Here is a 20,107-nt window from a genome sequence, read left to right on the forward strand (position 1 = left end):
TCCACGTGAAGGGTTTCAACATCTGACCCTGAATCCCACTCAACTGCTGGCCCCACTGCCAGGCCCCACATGCAGGTCCCGCCCAGCTGGTGGGCCCAGGGTTCTGGCTACCTGTCTCACATGCAGGGTCCTGGCTGTCAGCCCTTCTGGGAAGGAGAGGCATGGCAAGAGGTGAGGGGGAGGTGCAGCTCAGCACCCACACTCCAAAAAAATATTCCCACGCCACTTTTGAAGATTAAAAATAAATGTTTAAATGTAGAGTTTTAAATGGATTCGGTTACTGTGAATCATATGCTATGCTTGCCTCGATCCCTTTGTGGGTAGAAAAAGTCCTAGAGCATCAAATCTTTTGGGTGGGGTGCTATGAGGTGTTAAACAGGGGAAGTCCATATTCCATATAAACCATAGAACCCCATTCCACATTGTCATGGAGCTTGACTTGCAGCTGGATGGGGGAAGTAGACTGGGATTCTGCCATGTGCCAGGCCCAGAGAAGAGCTCAGTAGCAGACAAGATGGTACCACCATTGGGACTTCGGAAATGGAAGTGAGGAATGCAGACTGAGGCTAGGATGGGCTCTTTCTGTCTTTTCATCATCACCAATCCTAAAAATTTTTACAGGTCAAACTAGGTTTTGATGGTATCTGGGCAATCAGGGTTGGCCTTCTTGTCGTATCCCATGCTATGGCCATTGTACTCAGTTTTATTGCACACCCTGCAACATGTTCTGCATTACTCTGCAAGTCTCCACAACATCACCTCCACTCACTTTCCATCGTCAAACTTGTCCCCAAATGAGGAGGGAAGTAAGTTTTCACAGAAGTTATGTCTACACTACAGAGGTTTTTTTTTTTTTTTTTTTTTTTTTTCGGAAAAACTTCACTTATGTCCACACTGCAATCGTGTCCTTTTGAAAAAACATCGAAAGAACAGAAGGGGTTTTCCGACATTGGTAAACCTTTTTCTACTTGGAAGAAGCATTTTTCTAAAAGAGCTCTTTCGGAAAAAGGCATGTGTGGACAGGGAAGAGGGAGTTCTTTCAAAAGAAGAGGAAAAAGCACAGGTGCCCTTGTGGCCACTCCCTCCATAGTAATCACAGCTTAAATGCAAGATAGCGTCCATTCATTGTGGATGCTATCTTTTGAAAAAGAACGCTTTTTTGATGCGCTTTGGTAGTATGGACGCTGTTTTGGAAGAAGTTTTTTCAGAAGATCTTTTCTGGAAAAGTTTCTTCCGAAAAGCCTGCAGTCTAGACACAGCCAGAGAGGTCCCAAATCTGGTCCACCTCATCCTTGTGGTTTGGTGCTTCACTATTAAGCTTAGTTCACCACAGGCCTACAGAAAAGCGTCCTTTTCTAGCCTGATGTTATACTGCCATAGGTTCTCATGCCGGGTTTTGAGAAGAACTCAGTTCCACCAGCCCATGATCTTTATCCATGCCCAAAGACTGTTCTCCATTTGCAGCCATCTGTGTGTGTGGTGATCAGGCATTTGATAGTTTACTGTTATTTTAAATGGAAACATCTCCAACAATAGTAATTTTCCTTCATTACTGCTATAAGCCAGCATTTTCCCTGTTGTATGATTAAATCATCTATACTTGGTAACGATGATCCCTAGTTTCTTAGAATTTGTTCACTTATTAACCTTGCATTATCAGTGGAGGCACTCTTGCTATAGAATAACAGAGACCTGGTCTCAGGCTTTGTAGAAGGTGGGGTAACTGAAATCTGTAGAATGTCTAACTCGGGACTGGTTTGGCAGAAATTTGGGCTAACTTTGCAGAGGGAGAGATTGGTAAGCCTCAAGGAGACATTACTGTATAGAAAATTAATAATGACAAATTAATTATGAAATGTCAAATTATCTCACTAAAGCTACTATTCTGGTGGCATTTCCATATCACTCTTCACTGTTCTGAATGGAAAACAAGAAGAATCACTCAGGAACATTGCAAATCAGTTGTAAGAAAATCTGCAATTGTTGCTAGCAGTTTCAAATTCATGTATAGTCCCTTGGCCACACAAACCCCTTGTGTGATATGATGCTCCCTTTGCCTGCATTGCGGCATACTCAAAACATGCAATGGAAAGGTTACACGCGGTGAGTGAAATTCACATACAGAGACCAAGAAAATGGACTTCACTCTACTATGGTCATTGGATGTAGTGCAAGCAGTTGGATCGAGAGCTTTAGTAGTAGGTTTAGAAAATGCTTGCTGAAGGGGGGGAAAAAAAGCCCTTGCTGCCCCCAAAGGAATTGAAGTTGTATGCTGTGATGCACATTGTGTATGCCTGCATGCGACTATAAAAAAAACTTGTTCCTATGGTGCTTCCTGTAGCTAGTCAGAAGAGATAAGCAATGAGGCAGATATTGGAGGAAGAATTTAGACTTTCCTTTCTTTTTTATGTCCCCCATATGGTGTCCTTGAGTGGCGCACATGCTTAACGGAAGAATCCTTTATTTAAAAATTAAATTTAAAAATATTTGTTGGTTTCCATGAGAGCCACAGGTCAAGCACAAGTATTGCAATTAGTCTCAATTCCCCCATTGGTTGAGGCAGCCTCCTTTTTCAGTGTTATGAATGTTAGCTAGCCTTCATGGTTGTGAAATAAAAAGAAATAGAAGCCACATTTGTGGTTTATGGATGCTAATTGCTGCTGCATTTAGGTGTGTGAAAGGGGGCGGTTAAAAGGCTGGAGTGAGACAGGAGAGGCTGACAAACCCTCGCTTAGACGCTCACTGAGGTTCCAGTGGTGCTGTTTAGCACACGCACTTATCTGCTTGAAAAGGAAGTGCCGTTTTTTATCAGAATATTACATCTCCCAAGCCTAGATCAAGCCCTGCCGCTCATGGGACTCAGGGGTTATCTTACAACATCAGCAGTACTTTGCTGCAGAAGTTCACTTAACAGGGGATTTCTGTAAGTGTTAAAACCAGGCAAGGAGTCTGTACTGGTTAACTGTGTCAAGTCTGTGTGCTTTGATAGCTATGTATGAACTGAAAGTCCCATCTCCCTAATGTTATCAACAAAAGATTCACTCTGCTTTGTTTTAACTCTGCAGTACTGTACTGTCAACAAAAAGTAAATCTGCCAAACATGTTTAATGACATCAACAAAAATTAGTCAGTTTCATTACTACTTGTTTATGAATGAGATACAGTAGCACAGATTGTGTTGTTCCGGTGCACTTACAACTTTGCCCAATGTAATTAGGAATTAGAGGTATGAAAACTCAGTAATCTTGATCACCTTAGCCAGAAATGCACAGCCATTTCCTTAGCCTATTGAATCCATTCTACTTACTGAGGAAAAAGAAACAAAATTTCTTTTGAGGTAGATGATGCTGATGATGTTAGGTTAGATAGATATCTGTCAGGGATGGTCTAGATGGTACTGGGTTCTGCCATGAGGGCAGGGGACGAGCCTCAATGACCTCTCGAGGTCCCTTCCCGTTCTAGTGTTCTATGATTCTGACTATCTGTATCATATCTTGTTAGAAGGCAAGGCCAAGGAGGAAAAAGGGTGTATACTATTATTCACTAGATTATGGATTTTTTCCCAGTAACGTTTTTAGTTATTAAAGTAAATATATTCTGTACTCTGTTTTTCTCTATTCACACTGTATGCATCCTATAGAGCCATATAATACAACTGTGAAATTAAAACAGGGATACTTATTTATTCTTTTTATATTGAAATAAAATCTAGACCAGGAGACTTATTTTTTCCCATGCAGGGTACAACACATGAGAAGTGAAGATGTGAGATTGGCTCTGAAAGTCAGATCACACATCGCATTAGACAAGAATCAGTTTACAGAAACATGGGCTAGTAGAGGATATCAGTTAAGGCAATTTACACTTTATCCCCAGACATGCCTATATATGTGGCAAAAAAGGAATGAGTTTAATGTTGGTCAGTGGAAAAGATGCTGGAATGCAAAAACTAACCCATAGGGATCAAAACTAAACTAAAATGCAAAAATAATTCATGGATTATATTATTGGAACAAAGTCATTATTGTGAGGAAGCATTTGTGATCTAAAATATAGCTTCAAAACCTGGATTATCTAAAATTTCCACTGGTACTTATTATAAGAGTAGGAATTTACTTTTGGGGGGGGGCAAAATTTTCTCCTTCTTTCTGCACTATGTTGTCCTGCTGCTTAATTCCACACTAGGCTGATTCCTTGACCCTGTAATATCTTTTTACTACATACTTTAGAAATGTGTGTCTGTCTGTGAGTCTGTTTGTTCAAGAACTCCTCCTAAACAGTAAGAGCTAGGACCACCAAATTTAATATGCCTTTTCCTCTTCTCCTAACTTAAAGCAAGGTAAAGGTTTGGTTGTGCCAGGATAATGGGATGTGCCTGGAATTCGATTGTTTCTCATAAAATGGAAAGTGAGGGTTCTGCTAGTAGGGACAGTTATACTGCTGGATGACCATGGGGGGGCAGCAAGGAGCCAGAGATGGGGGCCAGGACAGCTATAACTCCATTAGGCCACCAGCGGGCAGGAATGGAGAAAGGGACAGCTATTTACTATATATTTGAGAGAGTTTGTTTTTGTGTGTGTGTGTGTGTTTTGTATGTATGTCTGCCCCTCAACTGGGGGACATGCACTCCTTCCCCAGCTGTGCCTGCTTCAGGTGCAGCAGCCAGTAAAAGGTGCTTCTTACCTGGCCCCAAACTTCTGCAGTGAAAGAGGGCTCGGGTTGTCCTCTCTCACTGGGGCAGCCTACAAACTGAACCCCTCATCTTCAGCCCCATCCCAGAACAATGATTTAAATGAAGAAAAACACAACGTATTTGAGTTAAGGACCCGAGGAATACCAGGTAAATCTTGTAGTTATGCATAATTTTGAAAAAAAATTGGACTCAAAGTTGCAATATTTCAGTGTTATCAGGTGCTAGTCAAATAAAGGACCTTTGAAAATCTATTTGAGACTACTTTAAACATTTCAGATTTTTAAAAAGAAAGTCAAGCCTGACTGATTACATTAGTAATATGTTTCTTGGTATAACCTTTACACACTAACGAATGAGATTATCAGAATTTAACACAACCTCTTTCAGTCTGACTGTTATGTCCAGATGTTTTTCTGATTCAACTGTCTTATTGAAGTGTGATTTAACGGTTGTGATTGTATCTGGCTTTCTGGACTTTAGGAATTGTAGTTTTAGAAGAGGTCTTCCATGAGTAATCGTTATCTAAATAGTAACGGTATAAGAAAATCTTTAATCTTTTTTTAAAAAGGAAGGTTTTTAAAGGACACTAAAGTTCACAAAATCAATTCCAGAAGATCTTGTATGTTAAGCAACATTGACAGAGACCAGGATTTGAATGGGAGGGCTCACTATAAAATCCAGGCACTGTTGGAAGTGTTCTTCTCTTTGAATTAGGGATGTTAAATGTTGATTAACTAATCCAGTCGTCAATGGGTTTTCCATCGACTATTCTATTAGTCTATAAGGACTAGCGTGGCATTCCATCTTTGAAATGTACAAGAGTCCCTGCTGGAGCTCTTGTACATTTCAAAGTTGGAACGCTGCAGCTGCGCCCCTGCCCCCTCTGACGCAGCTGGAGCTGGGGGGAATTGGCTTTTAAGATGGCTCCCCCCCCCCCCAGCACCTCCTTCTCTTCCCCCCCACTTGCTGCCTCTTTCTGATAGAGGCAGCAAAGGGGCGGGGTGGGAAGCGACTAGTCAACTAATGTGTCAACTATCCAGTAAGCTTTTGCTTATTGAATAGTCGATTAGTTGCTTACATCCCTACTTTGAATCAATAATAAGCTCATGTCCCCCAGTAATGCCTAATGTTCTAGTCAGAGTCTATCTAGGATAAAAACTCCGCTTCCCGAAATTCCCACTGCAACTTTAAATGATAAATGATTTTTCACTTCCTTCCCTGACCCATTGGGAAATAATTAACTATAGTTGCCTTCTTTCAGGACAGAGTGGCTAGCATTTACGTTTGGATAATATAATACCTAGATAGATAGTTCCGTCAGTAACATTTTGCAAAGTGATTTGGGAGCTTTCTAATGAAAACACTATAAAGTGTGAGACCATTATTACGGGGTAAACAATCAATAATACACAAAAGCAGAAAGCACTTTTTAAAGTATTTGGGCATAGATAAGGTCCCTCATGAAATTATGGGCCTCCACGGGGAGAAGAAATCAATATATTAGTTTTTGATTAAAAGGCTGTGAGAAACTGAGGGTTAGAATTAACTCTGAATTTGCTGGCTCAGTTGAGCTTACAGCATAATACATCAGGTTCTATTTTGATGGCAGCAAGACAGTTAAGTTATTAAAATGGAAACTGTTATAAATAAAAGTTTAAATATCCAATGCTTGAAAGATTATTCCTGATTTTTCTACTATTTGTCGTGCTGTATTTCAGTGTGATTTGCTTTTATTTCTATTTTTATTTTTGTCTGAAGTCTGAGTAAAAATAAATAGACTAATTAGCATAGAACGTGCATTCCACAGAGAGGAATTATGAAAGTTTCTCTCCTATTTTTAGAAATGAAATTTCCACCAGGTGCACACTACATTGGTTCTTTTAGACATCATCCTTGAAATGTGCTGTGTACAGCGTATACGTTAAATGGGTGTCTATTTCTTTATCACTGTCAAATATAGATCATGAACTTTAATACTAAGATTAAAGACACCAGATGCAACAGACAAAAAGAATAAGACACAATAAAGCCAGATACTTGCTGACGTCAAAGCTTTGCTGATGTACACCAGATGAAGATCTGACCTATAGATCAAATAATTATTTTGATAAGACTGAATCTCAGGCACACAGGCTCAGTGCTGGAACACCTTGTTGTACTTTTCCACCCAATCCGTGGTGCAGTGTAGCACAGACCCAGCCTGCTGGTAAGCACCTTGGCTTGTAATGGAGCTATAAGACCTATCGTGATTGCCAGAGTACAGTGAGTTCTGGCCATGCCTTTTTTATCCTGTGTGGCAGAATGGAACATGGCTGGAGTCCACTGCTGTGGAATCATGAATGTTTAAATTTAAATGGACAATCAGTAAGATGGAGAAATACAGAAAGATTGTCAGAGCTGCAATGGAGAAGGGGTAGCTCAGAGGACTGGTATTAGTTAGTGGAACCTTTTACTTCTATTTGCCAGTGAATCCATCTAGATTATCTGTTCGTTGTTCTGTGCAGCGGTGGCCCATCAATATAGGCAAACTAGGTAGTCGCCTAGGGCGCCAAGATAAATGGCCGTTGAGGGCTTTGGAGGCGGGGGCGCCAATCACGTATTTTGCCTAGGGCGCCAGTTGCCAGCAGCTCGTCTAGGGCCGCTCCTGGTTCTGTGGACTGTGTGAAATGACTTGAGAATATTATGAGAGAGCCTAATGGATAAATAGTCTTCTCACAAAAATGTCACCACAGTCATCCATTGGCCAGATCACCATTTTCAGCAGAGAAGCCTCAAAACCTGACTGGGCCAATAGGGCTTGAATTCTGTTCTCATACTTACAGTTGACACCTGCAGCCACATTGACATAATGGTGTAAAGGAAAGTTCCTCTGCATCATTCTGTGTTGTCCCTGTCCTGTGGGTGAGGCCCGGCATAGCTGTGTCACCAACATATCTGTATCAGCAAAATTCCTTCAATTCAGTAATACTAGCAAAAGTGTAGTTTTACTGGTAAAAGCTGTATCCACACAAGGAGCACTTTACCAGTTTAGTATATTTGTACTGGCAAAGTGCTTCCAAATGCTGGCTGCCTACCTGGCACCGGTCTCTAGTACGAAATATACTGAAAAATGTTTGTATGATCTTTTTTGAAAATTTTAATCAACATGGGGACATGGCAGCTTTCAAGTACCTGAAAGGGTGTTATGAGGAAAGGGGAGAAAAATTATTCTCTTTAACATCTGATGATCGGACAAGAAGCAATGGGCTTAAATTGCAGCAAGGGAGGTTTAGGTTGGAAATTAGAAAAATCTTCCTAACTGTCAGGATGGCTAAGGACTAGACTTAATGACCCCTTGAAGTCCTTTGAGTTCTATGATTCTATGTAATTTTAACACTTTTTTTGCATCTTAAGAAAACATGGAAAGTAATTTACCTAAGGTTTGGTAATTGGATGAACTGTGTGCATGTTCTCAAGTTTTTGATTATGGATTTTATTCTTTCTTTACCCTTTCACTTGACACTTATTGAGAAATGGTTGCCATGTTATAGAATTACTGTATGTACACATTCTGTTATGTTCATTGTGTAGTGGTTGCTGAGTGTTTCATAGACATTCAGGATTGTGAATTCTCTTTAATATGTACTCTTACAACTTCTTCAGTTTTGTGGTATATAATTGTTCTATTCTGCTAGCATAGACTAGAAAATCTCACTGTCTGTGGGATGGCAAGGAGTCGTTTAGTACCTCACTGTTCTAGAAACAGTTTGTGGAGACATTTACATACTGTATGTAGCAATTCAGCAGTTAATACCAGTCAGATACAGGTAGTCACAAAATATTTTATTCCATATGTGTACAAAGAGGAAGTGAGAGAGACTTTTTGTTCTTTAGTGCGCTAAGCTTCTACATCCTATGTACAGCTGTCAAAATCTGGTAAACTATCTAAATGCTTTCACAATTTGTTTAATTGGATAGTTAGGAAATGGCATACAAGAAAAGCTTTTTCTTTTCTTTTAAGTCTGGCTGAACATCTGTAGCATTAGAGTCTCATTATCTCAGAATTGGCATAGCAAATCAGCAGCATCATTAAAATGCCACATTAAGATGATTAAGTTTCTTTGTTATCCATTTGACTTCTTGCCTGTGTTGAGGATTTCATTATTATGACCCCATGTCTTGTACAATACTTGAGCAACATCACCCTGCTGTGCGATTGCCTTTAATGGCTTCTGATTCTTAATCTTTCTGTCTTCGTAACATCAGTAACAAACTTTGCTCAATAACAGTACAAAACTTACATTCTTTCCCCCTGCTTTGCATGTCAAAGAATTGGATTAAGCATGGTAATTGAAGGCAGTTCACCTGAGAATTCCTCTTAGAGAGTATAGTCATGAGAACACTCATTTTTCTTAATTATTTGCTGGTATTGACTTTAATTTTGCATGTGTAGAGCATACATATGCAGAGCTGCTGTGGTGACTCAGTCTCATATTATCATCAACACTTGGATCTTTTCCAGAAACCATTGTTTTTACAGTGTTTCAGGTAAAACAAAAATATTACTCTGGAGTGTGTCTTTCATCTCATAATCATCACCCCAGGAAATGAAACCATGTGCACCAGCCATAATGCATAAAACCAACACTTTGTTGTGTAAAATCTACCAGATCCTCTCTGCTGTGTGTATTGACTTCATGAGAGGCCCCCAGAATGTAGTTATTCGTGACAGATTAATTAATTCTTTTCTATTAACCTCTTCACTTTCCTGAACAAATCAGGGGCCATAAATCTTACACATAAGAGATAATAAGTCTTTATCTTTTAAACCAAGTGATTCCTTGAACTTAATGAGTCCTTTGAGAATATTCTTTTTTCGCTTTAATTCTCCTCCCCCATTCTGTGCATTCTTCTTTTGGTTGAGGAAGACTAGATTGGGCGCTCTCCCGAACCTGACAGAATTTCTCTTTAAACAACATGAAACATCCCTACCTAACCACCAGTGTTATGATTCCATAGAGCTCCCTATGTTTGTCAGCTTGCAAAACAAAAAAGGCCAGGACTAGAGACTGAATTTGTCTCCTGCATGACAGTACAGATCTCCAGTAGTCCAGACCTTTATTGATCACCTATCGTTACTAGGTTATTTCTTTTCCTTGGGAAAATGGCATAAATATTGGCACTGGTTCTCTTTTTCCTATCACAAGCACACTGAGGGATCTACTTTCCCATTAAATTATGGCCAATATCTTAAGGTCACATTTCTATTCCAACATTCACTCAAAATAAAATAATTCTTTCCTAATAGGTTCTGCTTTGTGCTATCTTTGAGTTCTCAGTAGCTACAGTTTACCGTTGAGATTCTTTTAATGCCTACATGCAAACTGAAAAGCACTCAAGCTTTGGTGGGATATCACTGACAGCTGGAGTGATAGTGATGATTTGTGGGGGTGGGGGGAGGCCTTTGATCAGAACTCAGGTGCATCCTTCTCATTTATCATCAGAAAACAAAAACATTGCAAACCGACTGTGTGCAATAAGGAAAAAGCAAAACATAGTTATTTTCCTCAGGAGAACCATGAGATATAGCCCAAATTATACCAGTCTGCATCGTCTGTCCCATGTGGAAATAAGGGACAAAACACATGTATATTATGTACACAAAACATTGGTTTATTTCTCTAAAGAGTAAAAAGATGTGAACCATGTACTTTTGATGGGCAACAGAAAAAGATAAAAACATAAAGGCCACGTCTACACTGCAAGGTTTTTGCAGAAAAACCCGTGGAGCGTCCACACTTCAAATACGCTTTTGCGCAAGTAAATCAATAGTAAAACGGCAGAAGGGAGGGCTTTTTCCAGCGTAGGTAAACCTCCTTTTATGAGGCATAATTCCTTTTTGCACTATAGCTATTGTGTAAAAAGGCAAGCGTGGACGCTCCAGAGGGGTTTCTTGCGCAAGAAATCCCTATGGGAAAAAGCACAGGTGCTCTGATGGCCATTCTGTGAATGGCCATCAGAGCTTTCTTGTGCAAGAGCGTCCATGTAGTGTGGACGCTGTCTTGCGCAAAAGCACATCACTTTTAAGATGTGCTTTGAGGTGTGGATGTTCTCTTGCACAAGAAGTTTTTGCTCAAAAATTCTTGCACAAAAGGCTTCTTGAGCAAGAAGCATATAGTGTAGACCCGTGGTCACCAACCAGTAGATCGCGATCTACCAGTAGATCTCAGGGGCTCTAAGAGTAGCTCTTGAGCCCTCTCTGAACTGCGCACCTGCGCAGTACATTTACATTAGATTTCCTCATGTAATGTAGGCGGGGCTTCAAGGAAGGGGCGGGGCAGTAGATCTTCACCTGTTCTGAGACTTAAAAAGTGATCTTGGGTGTAAAAAGGTTGGAGACCACTGGAGACATAGCCAAAGTCTTCTACATCAGAGGTTAAGACCAGTCCTGCTCCACTAAGCAGCTGCATTTAATACAAATGACAGATAAGACATTAATTAGTTAGTAGAAATTTATAAACTATTTCTGAAGGTGCCAGTAAGCTGCAGTTGCTGTGTGCATTTTCTTTTAACACACTTTTTGCAGGATCCGATGAATTATTTTGTAAGGATTGCCCTCATTTATTAATAACTAAATTGGTGTGGAAAAGAGAGGGGGTTTTTTTTGTTTAACATTGTCTCCCCAACAACTAGAGTAAGAAGTTATGCAACTAGAAACTACACTAATTTTTGCTTGATCCCTGTCTGCTCTGGAGAGCCCTCCTATTGGAGGGCATGGGAACAGGCAGCAATAACATCAAGCAGGGAAGGCCCTGCCAATGTTGTGACTCCAAAGGAAATATACTGTTTAAGAGGGAGATAAGGAGAATGAGGTACCTGTGTAGATGAGCCTGTGCCTCTGATGAACTATCACCCAAGACCTGTCTGGATTCTTGGGTGATCTGTGAGATTTGGGTGCCAGCCTCCTTTTCAGAGAAGAAAGGGGAGAGAAACATGCATTCTGCGGACAGAATCATCTATGGGAAAAATTGAGGAAGACCTCCTGGAATTTTCCTCCCCCCAGAGCCCTTGCATCCATCTGCTTCTTCCTTACCTCCACACCTTTAGCCAGAAGTAAACAGGCACAGACTAAGTAGAAATCTAGTGAAAAGAGATTGTTCTTAGACAAAAGCATCCTTCGTGTCCATATAAATGCCTGAGCTCATTGCAAGTATTCAAGTCATAGGAGTTACTTTTCTTCCATGCATTAGCTGAGAAATTTGACTTAATGCAAGGATTTATTGCCTGGTTTTATTTTTTCCACTTCATTTTCACTGGCAGCAATTTTTTTCCCCTTTACATATGATGTGGTTTCTTTGTCAGATCCAGAGATAATGCAATTTTGATAGTCCATGTTCTGTACAGTAGAGAAAGGGCAAACACCTTGCTTAGCAGAAAGGCCATATTTAACTGTCTAACCCTCATTTCTGGAAAGGAGCAGGTGGCCAGCCATGCAACACTTTCAAACAGGAAAGTACATATTTTATCTCTAAGAGAATGGCCAGTCTCCTATTTTTTACTCAGGAGCATCATCTCCTCACTGAGGGGTATTTATGTGCAAATGGTTTACTACTTTCACCACAATCCCAGCTTGCCACTATGGTCATTTTCTAACCAAAGAGGTTGTCTTCATTAGCCATCTAGGAAAAAATGGAAACTCAGAGGATCCAGGAGCCTCTCCGGGGACCTGAGTATAATCCAGCAATCGGGCAGGATGCTGATATTCAAGGCTATTTGGATTCTTTGTCAGACACATGCTCTGTGTCTGTGAGCAAATAAATATCTTGAGGAGGAATTTGAGCCGTGAGATCTCTTTGCAGTGGTTGCCACCAGCTTTACTCCCCTATGTAAAGCGCCTCCCATGAAAATTAATGGCTATGAAAATTAATGGATGCTTCTAAACAGCTTTTGAGATCTTGGGATAAAAATTGCTATTTGAAGTGAAAATTAATGAAAATCCTGAAGGGGATTGTTCAGAAGAATGAAATTAAAAGGGCCTCTCCTCACAGACAATATAGAAGCAGCAAAATTGCATATTGGCTCACACTTTTGGTCCATCTAGTCGAGTGGCAAGCACCAAATGCTAGTCCAAAGGAAGGTACAAGAATCCCCTGCTTTCTTGGCCTCATCGACATCCTGAACAATAATGTCTATAGTCTAATTATGTATTTATGTGAACAAATACTTTCATTTATATGCTATATAGTATGTATAATGTAATAATAATATAATGTAATAACAAACTGTGTGTCAAGGTATTTATATCGCATAGAAGCAAAAATCCCCAAAATATAGTTTATAATATATATAAGCTATTTCTTTAAGATTATCACTATAAATGTAAGATCCAAGAAGACTGGCTTAATCGTATTTCCTTATTTTTGTGGATTTACATCAAACATGTAGAGTTATTTTAAACATAATTTTATATTAAATTAGCTGATGTAGATTTGTTTTAGAGATATGTTATAGCTTCTAACAATTTTTCGTTTTGTGATTTATTGTTCACCTGCAGATGACTTCGTTAAAGTGAAGGGTGAATACAGTGAAAGAGAAGAGAGTGCTTTGAATTCAGAACCTATGGAAAATACAGAAGAATCTGAAATGCCTTATAGCTATCCAAGGGAATATAATGAATATGAGAGCATTAAATTGGAGAGACACTCTGGTTCATATGACAACATCAGGCCAACCAGTGGAAAGATGAACTGTGATGTCTGTGGATTAGCCTGCATTAGTCTCAATGTCTTGATGGTTCACAAGCGTAGCCACACTGGTAAATATTCCTATATTGTCCTTAAAAGAGCTACATTTTGATAGCGTATGATTTGGCTGTGGTCTAGTGATTAAAATAGGATAGTTGGAATCACAGCTCTTTGTTCTGTTCCCGAACCTGAAATATGACTTTGGGCAAGTCACTTAATCTTTCTGTGCCTCACTTTACCCATCTGCCTAATGAGTAAAATATTTACGTATCTCATCAGGGTTGAATGTTTGTAAAAGCATGTTTGTGAAGTGTTTTGAGAATTTTGGATGAAAGGCACTAGCACTTTGTCATGTAAATACTTCTTAGTCAAAAACCAAGAGTTTTATGTTTAAAATAACTCTTTTTCTGGTTGCTGCAACTTGCTTGTGTGTCACGATTATCTTTGTACCATACCTTAACACAAAGTTAGCTATCCTATTAGGTAAATTTTGCAAAGAATTAGGATTTTTTCCCTGAAAATACTTAACATATTAGAATCCACTTCCTCAAGAACATTTATATTTATATCCAGTCCATAGAAAAAATATACATTAGGAATATTTCTCATAAATGGACACATTGTGCCAAATTCTGCCGCCAGCTTCACAGTGAGGCTTCAGTGTGTGTCCCAGGGCAGAATATGATCCAATATCTCATTCTTTCCTCCTTCAAAAAAGGAAATTGTGAGGGGCTGGCGGTGATTTCCATATAAACATTAAATGTCCTTTTTTTGTATGTCATTTCAAGGTGAACGTCCATTCCAGTGTAATCAGTGCGGAGCTTCCTTTACTCAGAAGGGTAACCTCCTCCGCCACATTAAACTACATACAGGGGAAAAACCTTTTAAATGTCATCTTTGCAGCTATGCCTGCCAAAGGAGAGATGCATTAACAGGTCACTTAAGGACACATTCTGGTAAGTGACTACGGAGACACTTAGGTTTTGTAAATGTGTGTCACTAGGACATAAGTTGTGGAAAACAGAAAGGGTTAATCAATAAGATTTAATCTTCCAATTAACAGTGACTTCTAGTTCTATGTGGAACATTCCATGTAGGGACTCCGTTCTGCATGGGTGTGCTAGTGAGGAAAAAGGCACTAGGAAGCCTTATTTTCAGGAGAGAGTGCTATGAGAGAGACCCAGCTACTCCACTTGTTTTACACTAGAGATGTTAAAGAGCAGTTAATTAGATAGCTCTGTAACCATTAAAAATCTTAGGGCAGTGTAGGCTCAGCAGTATAAAGCTTTTAAGCTGGCTCCCAGCACGCACTGGCTGTAGCCTGCCTCCCTGCTCCCACGGAGCTGGCTGCCGCCCTGCACTGTGGATTCTGATACAGAGCCAGGAGTTTTGGGGTGGCAGCCAGCTCCCTGAGAACGAGGCTAGAAGCTGGTGTGCAACTGTTATGATAAACTGATAAAGCTCATTCTTATTGGCTAACCGCTTAAATGGTTACACTATCACATCCCTAGTGTGCACAGCTTAACATCTCGGTGTGGTCGTCTTGTTGAGAGATGTGTCCATGCTATTAGACTCTCAGTTTTTATAATATCGGTAAAGTATGCTCCAAGAGGGCTTTCTCTCATTCTCCCTTAGTAGAGCTATCCTATCCGGTGTCATCAGCATGGCCCTGGGAGAATGCCCAAGGCCAATGTCACTCAACTGCCAAATAATATGTTGCTCTTTTTAGTGCCTTTCATCTGAATATCTTAAAGAATTTAACACATTTTTATTTTCTTAATATCCCATTAAGGTATTATATCCATTTTACAGATTGGGAAATGGAGGCACAAAGCTGGGTGGGGGATGACTTGTCTCAACACTACAAGTCACTCAGAAAAGTAGGAACTCGTATGTTCTAATGCTTAGTTCTGTTCTTTCACAATTCAATCACACTTCTTTTCATTTTTAAATATCCTTAATGTATTACATAGACATTTGGGTGCGGGGGGGGAGAGAGAGAAAGCATTTTTAATGACATTTTTAATTTTTAGGCTAATTAAGGCCATCTATGTACTACCCTATGCAGAAAAACTACATGTCCTTACCAAGACTCACATAAAAAAAATCGTGCGTCAAGCACATCTTAATCAACAGTGCAGCAACCCTCTTTGGCACAGCTGCCAAACAATATGTGAGCTAATAACCGTACAATTGGAAGCTGTTTGTGATTAAAGATGTTCTGAGGAGCCTGTCAGTGACTAATTAAAAGATGTTAAAATCTTTAAATAAATAATCCAAGGGCCATAAATATATTGGATTTTGAGGTGGTGGTGTTTGTACTGGTATAAAGTGCAAATCCCCAATACATATGTATTGTACTGATTCAAGAAGCGGTTTGCACATATGTTCCTTAGAACTTGTCTACCTAAAGAGTAGCACTTGTTTAATTTTAGAGTGATTTAGGCTAATTAAGGCCGTGTACAGGCTGTATGGACAGCGTTGTTTTTTTAATCTCTGTTTAAACCAGGTTGATTTCAACTTATTTTAAATTAATTAGGAACATGTTTAACCTACATTGAAATAAATCACTCTGAAATAAGAGGCTCTACACAAGGGTTTCTACCACTTTAACTAAACCCGTTTAAGTAACTTAGTACAAGATTGTGTGTAGACCGGACCTTACCCCTGTAAGTTATTAGGTTAAGTAACAATGATGCAAGTCTTGTTTCACATAAGTATAGTGTCTTTGCATTAGCAGGTTATGCTAAGAGAAGATTCTGCTTAGAGGAGGGTACTAGGCATGAGAACTCCTAGGTTTCATTCCTGATTTTGCAAATGTGGAGGCTAGTTTATGAAATTCTGGTCCTAAGAGCAATGCCTCATGTAATCTTAGCGTATCAGAACACTTCCATTATTCTTAATGCATTTCACATCCTAAGGATGAACAAAGTGACCTAGTTATTCTACCAAGAGACTAGGCATATAAATAACCATTAAAATAGTTAACTGGTTAAATGTATAAAATTATACCATTTAACCACTTACTGCTTGCAGGCAGGTGCTGCCTGACAACCCAGTGTGGCTGTGGTCAGCGCCCTGCCTACCTTACTCTGGCAATGCCAGGGTCCTGATTGGCTGACTGGGCTGTTCCTATGCAGCCAAGGCTGGGATCGCGATGGACTGCCCCCAGGATCCCACCTGGCCACATGGGCTGCTCTTGTGTAGTCGGGGTTAGGATCTCACCAGCCTGACCTGGCAGGCGCAACCTAGCCTTCTCCCCCATATAGCCGACTGGACTTAACCAGGGCTACTCCAGTTTGGTGTGGTTGGCCAACTTTCCACTTACCCGGAAAGCATTCCGCTAAACCTAATGCTTACCGGGTAACTGGTTAACCTTTTACATCCCTACAAGAGATAGACGGTAAAATCTGCATAGATCTTTTAAAAGCAATTGGCAACAATGCTAATTAAATGTTGATAATTTACATTAGTGATGTTAGCATTGTATCAACAGATACGTGTTTATTGTATATTTATTTTATATTCTATCAGGAAAAGTTTACCGTGCAAAGTACTGTATTCATTTTGTTAAACTGTGTCTAATTAGAAAATCTCAGACATATTTTAGCAAATATTTATAAGTTTACTAACATAAAATTATACTAGTGTAAATTTAGATCTCATACACCATAAACTTGATTGATCTGCAGAGTTTAGATGGGAACAGTATCTTGCCCCTGACTTGTGAACAGTCTGCCAGGTTCCAAAACAGCCCCACTTCAGTCATGATATCAGAATTTGGGATACAGTAAAACCTGTGTTATCCAGCATGCTAGGGGATTAGGGTGTTCTAGTTATCTAATAATTCTAGTTACCTGAGGGTCCTAGCAACCTAGGAAAAACCAATGGACAGTAATAGTAAAACTCAAGTTTTTAATATTGGTAGTTTTGTAGTGTGAGGCAGTTGGTCTCACATTTCTATTTTGAGTTAAAGATGATTAGTACTTCTTAAATAAAAAATAGTTAAGCCAATCACGGTAAACCAAGCCAGGCCTGTGTGCCTGAAGATGTGACAGTATTGTGGCTTGAGGCAATGCCGTTAACAAAGTTTCCTGGTTAACAGAGTGCTGGATAACAAAGGTTTCACTGTATATGAATCTGTGTAAATCCAGGTCCAATAACTCCTCCCTTTGGACTACCCCTGTTGGCTTATTATTTTCTGTTTACTTAACATAAATTTCAGTCCTTTTTTCCAATCGTGCATGCAATACAGAAGCTGTCTGACAGATATCCTCTTGCTGTAGTAGGGCAGTGCTGGCTGAGCTTAAGTCATGAAGTGGCCTTGTAGGAAGCCTCCATACGGGGGTGAATTTCAACCTTAGTGAACCTTTAAGGCATTCCGCAAAGTGTTAAATTGAGAGTTGTTAGTAATTATGTACTCATATGCCAGGAAGTCAGTGTTTCATCACTCTCCCGTGGTTATTTTATCCTGTTATCTTTTCTTTCTAGTGGAGAAGCCCTACAAATGTGAGTTTTGTGGGAGGAGTTACAAGCAAAGAAGCTCATTAGAGGAGCACAAAGAGCGATGCCGTACGTACTTGCAGAGCACTGGCATGTGTGAGGCTGGTAAGTTTATCAGATTACAGTGCTTGGCTTTGTGTGTTACAGTTCCTTAAAAAGAGCATCTGGCAAACTGTTAATTTGCAGCCTGAAAACAATTTCACTACTGTCATTTGCAGTAACCTAAGGGGCTGCAGATCTTATAAAAAGGTCTAGTTTAATGCATCCCTCAGGCAGCTAATTTAAAAAACACTTTTATTTTAATCACTTTATTTCAATAACACATCCAGAATACTCCATACACAGAATTTCTGTAGGTGGCACCCACATTAAATTAAATTAGACCTACATCAGTATTATTATGTGATTTATTTCATTGGAGCAGTTGCTGCTGGTATTTCATTACAGCATTTGTTTGCATGTGTTAGTCTATTCTGAACTATTTTTCAGTAGATTAATATTTGCTATCTTGATTCCCATGGTAATAATTTCTAAGTGTTTCAAACTGCAAAAGTATGGGGTTAGGGAATGGAAAGAGAGTGGGGATTCTGATGTTCTTGATAGACCAGCCTCTAATGGAGAGAGAAGTTTAGATGGGTAATATTAAATAATAATCAAGGAGATAGGAATATGCATATTATGTGAACAGAAAGAATCCATGTTCCATCTACTCGATTACAGGACATGCTGAAAGAGGCCCGTATGTTACACTTGGCTTTTGAAGGGAAATGGAAAATGAGGAATAGGCAAAGGAAATGGGTAATAGTGGTATTTGATTATGGGTTGCTACTTGGAGAAGAGGTCAACTGATTGAACTTAGTTTTGGAATTCTAAATAATTGACACAACATTTAGAGCCAGAGTAGAGGATTGTTTTTGTTCTAAACTGAAATAAAATAAAAATATCTTTTTTTATATTGTGGTGCTAAGTAGTTTAATAACTGAAAACAACCTTTTAAGTATGTAGGCAAACTAATGTTACATTCTTGTAAACTCTATATTGGTTAGCAAATAGAATTCCTTTGCTTATTTTGAAGTGAAGTTTGTCACCTGATTTAAAAGGTAATTTTCAATAATAGTTTGTAACCCCTGTTTTCCTACTCATAATCCCAATACCCCAATATTGGGTTTCAGAAAATATATTGGTGACAAACATAATAGTAACCCTCTCACTTTCTGTAGCTACTTTCCTTGGAGAATTTCAATACATAAAATAAGCTTTTGTGAAGTAGGGAAATATAATTACCCCATATTACATACGCATAGAGAGGTTGTAACTTGCTGACAGTTTACACAACTATTCAGTAGCACATATGGATCCAAAATCTCAGCATTCTGGCTCCCATTCTCCTGCTCTTATAAGCAGGAACTTTCTGCTTTAAAAAATGAACATAAAGTATCAAGAAGACTCTTTGGGTTCTGAATTTGGTATAGCTGTTTTTTTACTAGAATCATAGAAAATTAAGGTTGGAAGCGGTCTCAGGATGTCATCTAGTCCAACCCCTTGCTCCAAACTGGACCAACCCTAACTAAATCATTCCAGCCAGGGTTTTATTAAGCCTGGCCTTAAAAACCTCTTAGCATGGAGATTCTACCACCTCTAACGGCGACCCTTTCCAATGCTTCACCTGCCTCATAGTGAAATAGTTTTTCCTAATATCCAACCTGGACCCCACCCACTACAACTTCAGATTGTTGCTTCTTGTTCCGTCATCTACCACCGAGAACAGCCTTGCTGCATCATTTGTCGAGTTGGAAGCTGCTATCAAATCCCACCTCATTCTTCTCGTCTGCAGAAATAAGCCTAAGTCCCTTAGCCTCTCCTCATAAGTCCATGTGCTTGAGGCCCCTCTAATAATTTTCACTGCCTGCTGCTGGACTCTCTCCAGTTTGTCCACATCTTTTCTGTAATGGGCGGTGGGGGGGTTCAAAACTGGATGCAGTACTCTAGAAGAGGCCTCACCAGTGCTGAATACAAAGAAATAGTCACTTTCCTTCATCTGTTAGTCATGCTTCTACTAATGCAGCCTAATATGCCGTTACTTTTCTTAGCAACGTGGGCATACTGTTAACTCCTATCCACCATCTTGTCTACTGTAATCCCCAGGGTCTTTTCTGCAGAACTGCATCTTAGTTAATCAGTCCCCAGC

At 39.6% G+C, this 20,107-nt stretch overlaps 1 protein-coding gene across 8 annotated transcripts in view; it reads left to right on the forward strand.

Moving 5' to 3' along the window:
- The window catches only part of IKZF3 (IKAROS family zinc finger 3), a 68,710-nt gene that overhangs the window by 22,328 nt on the left and 26,275 nt on the right, over positions 1-20,107 (forward strand). For 6 of the 8 annotated variants that reach the window (XM_075911754.1, XM_075911750.1, XM_025181829.2 and 3 more), the window contains 3 exons: positions 13,227-13,487; positions 14,205-14,372; positions 17,908-18,024. In XM_075911754.1, coding sequence (XP_075767869.1) covers positions 13,227-13,487; positions 14,205-14,372; positions 17,908-18,024 — 546 coding nt within the window. The remainder of the gene's footprint in view (positions 1-13,226; positions 13,488-14,204; positions 14,373-17,907; positions 18,025-20,107) is intronic. The other 2 variants (XM_075911756.1, XM_075911755.1) reach the window with 1 other exon arrangement.

The sequence above is a fragment of the Pelodiscus sinensis genome, chromosome 29, assembly GCF_049634645.1.
Source record: "Pelodiscus sinensis isolate JC-2024 chromosome 29, ASM4963464v1, whole genome shotgun sequence".
Taxonomy (NCBI): Eukaryota; Metazoa; Chordata; order Testudines; family Trionychidae; genus Pelodiscus; species Pelodiscus sinensis.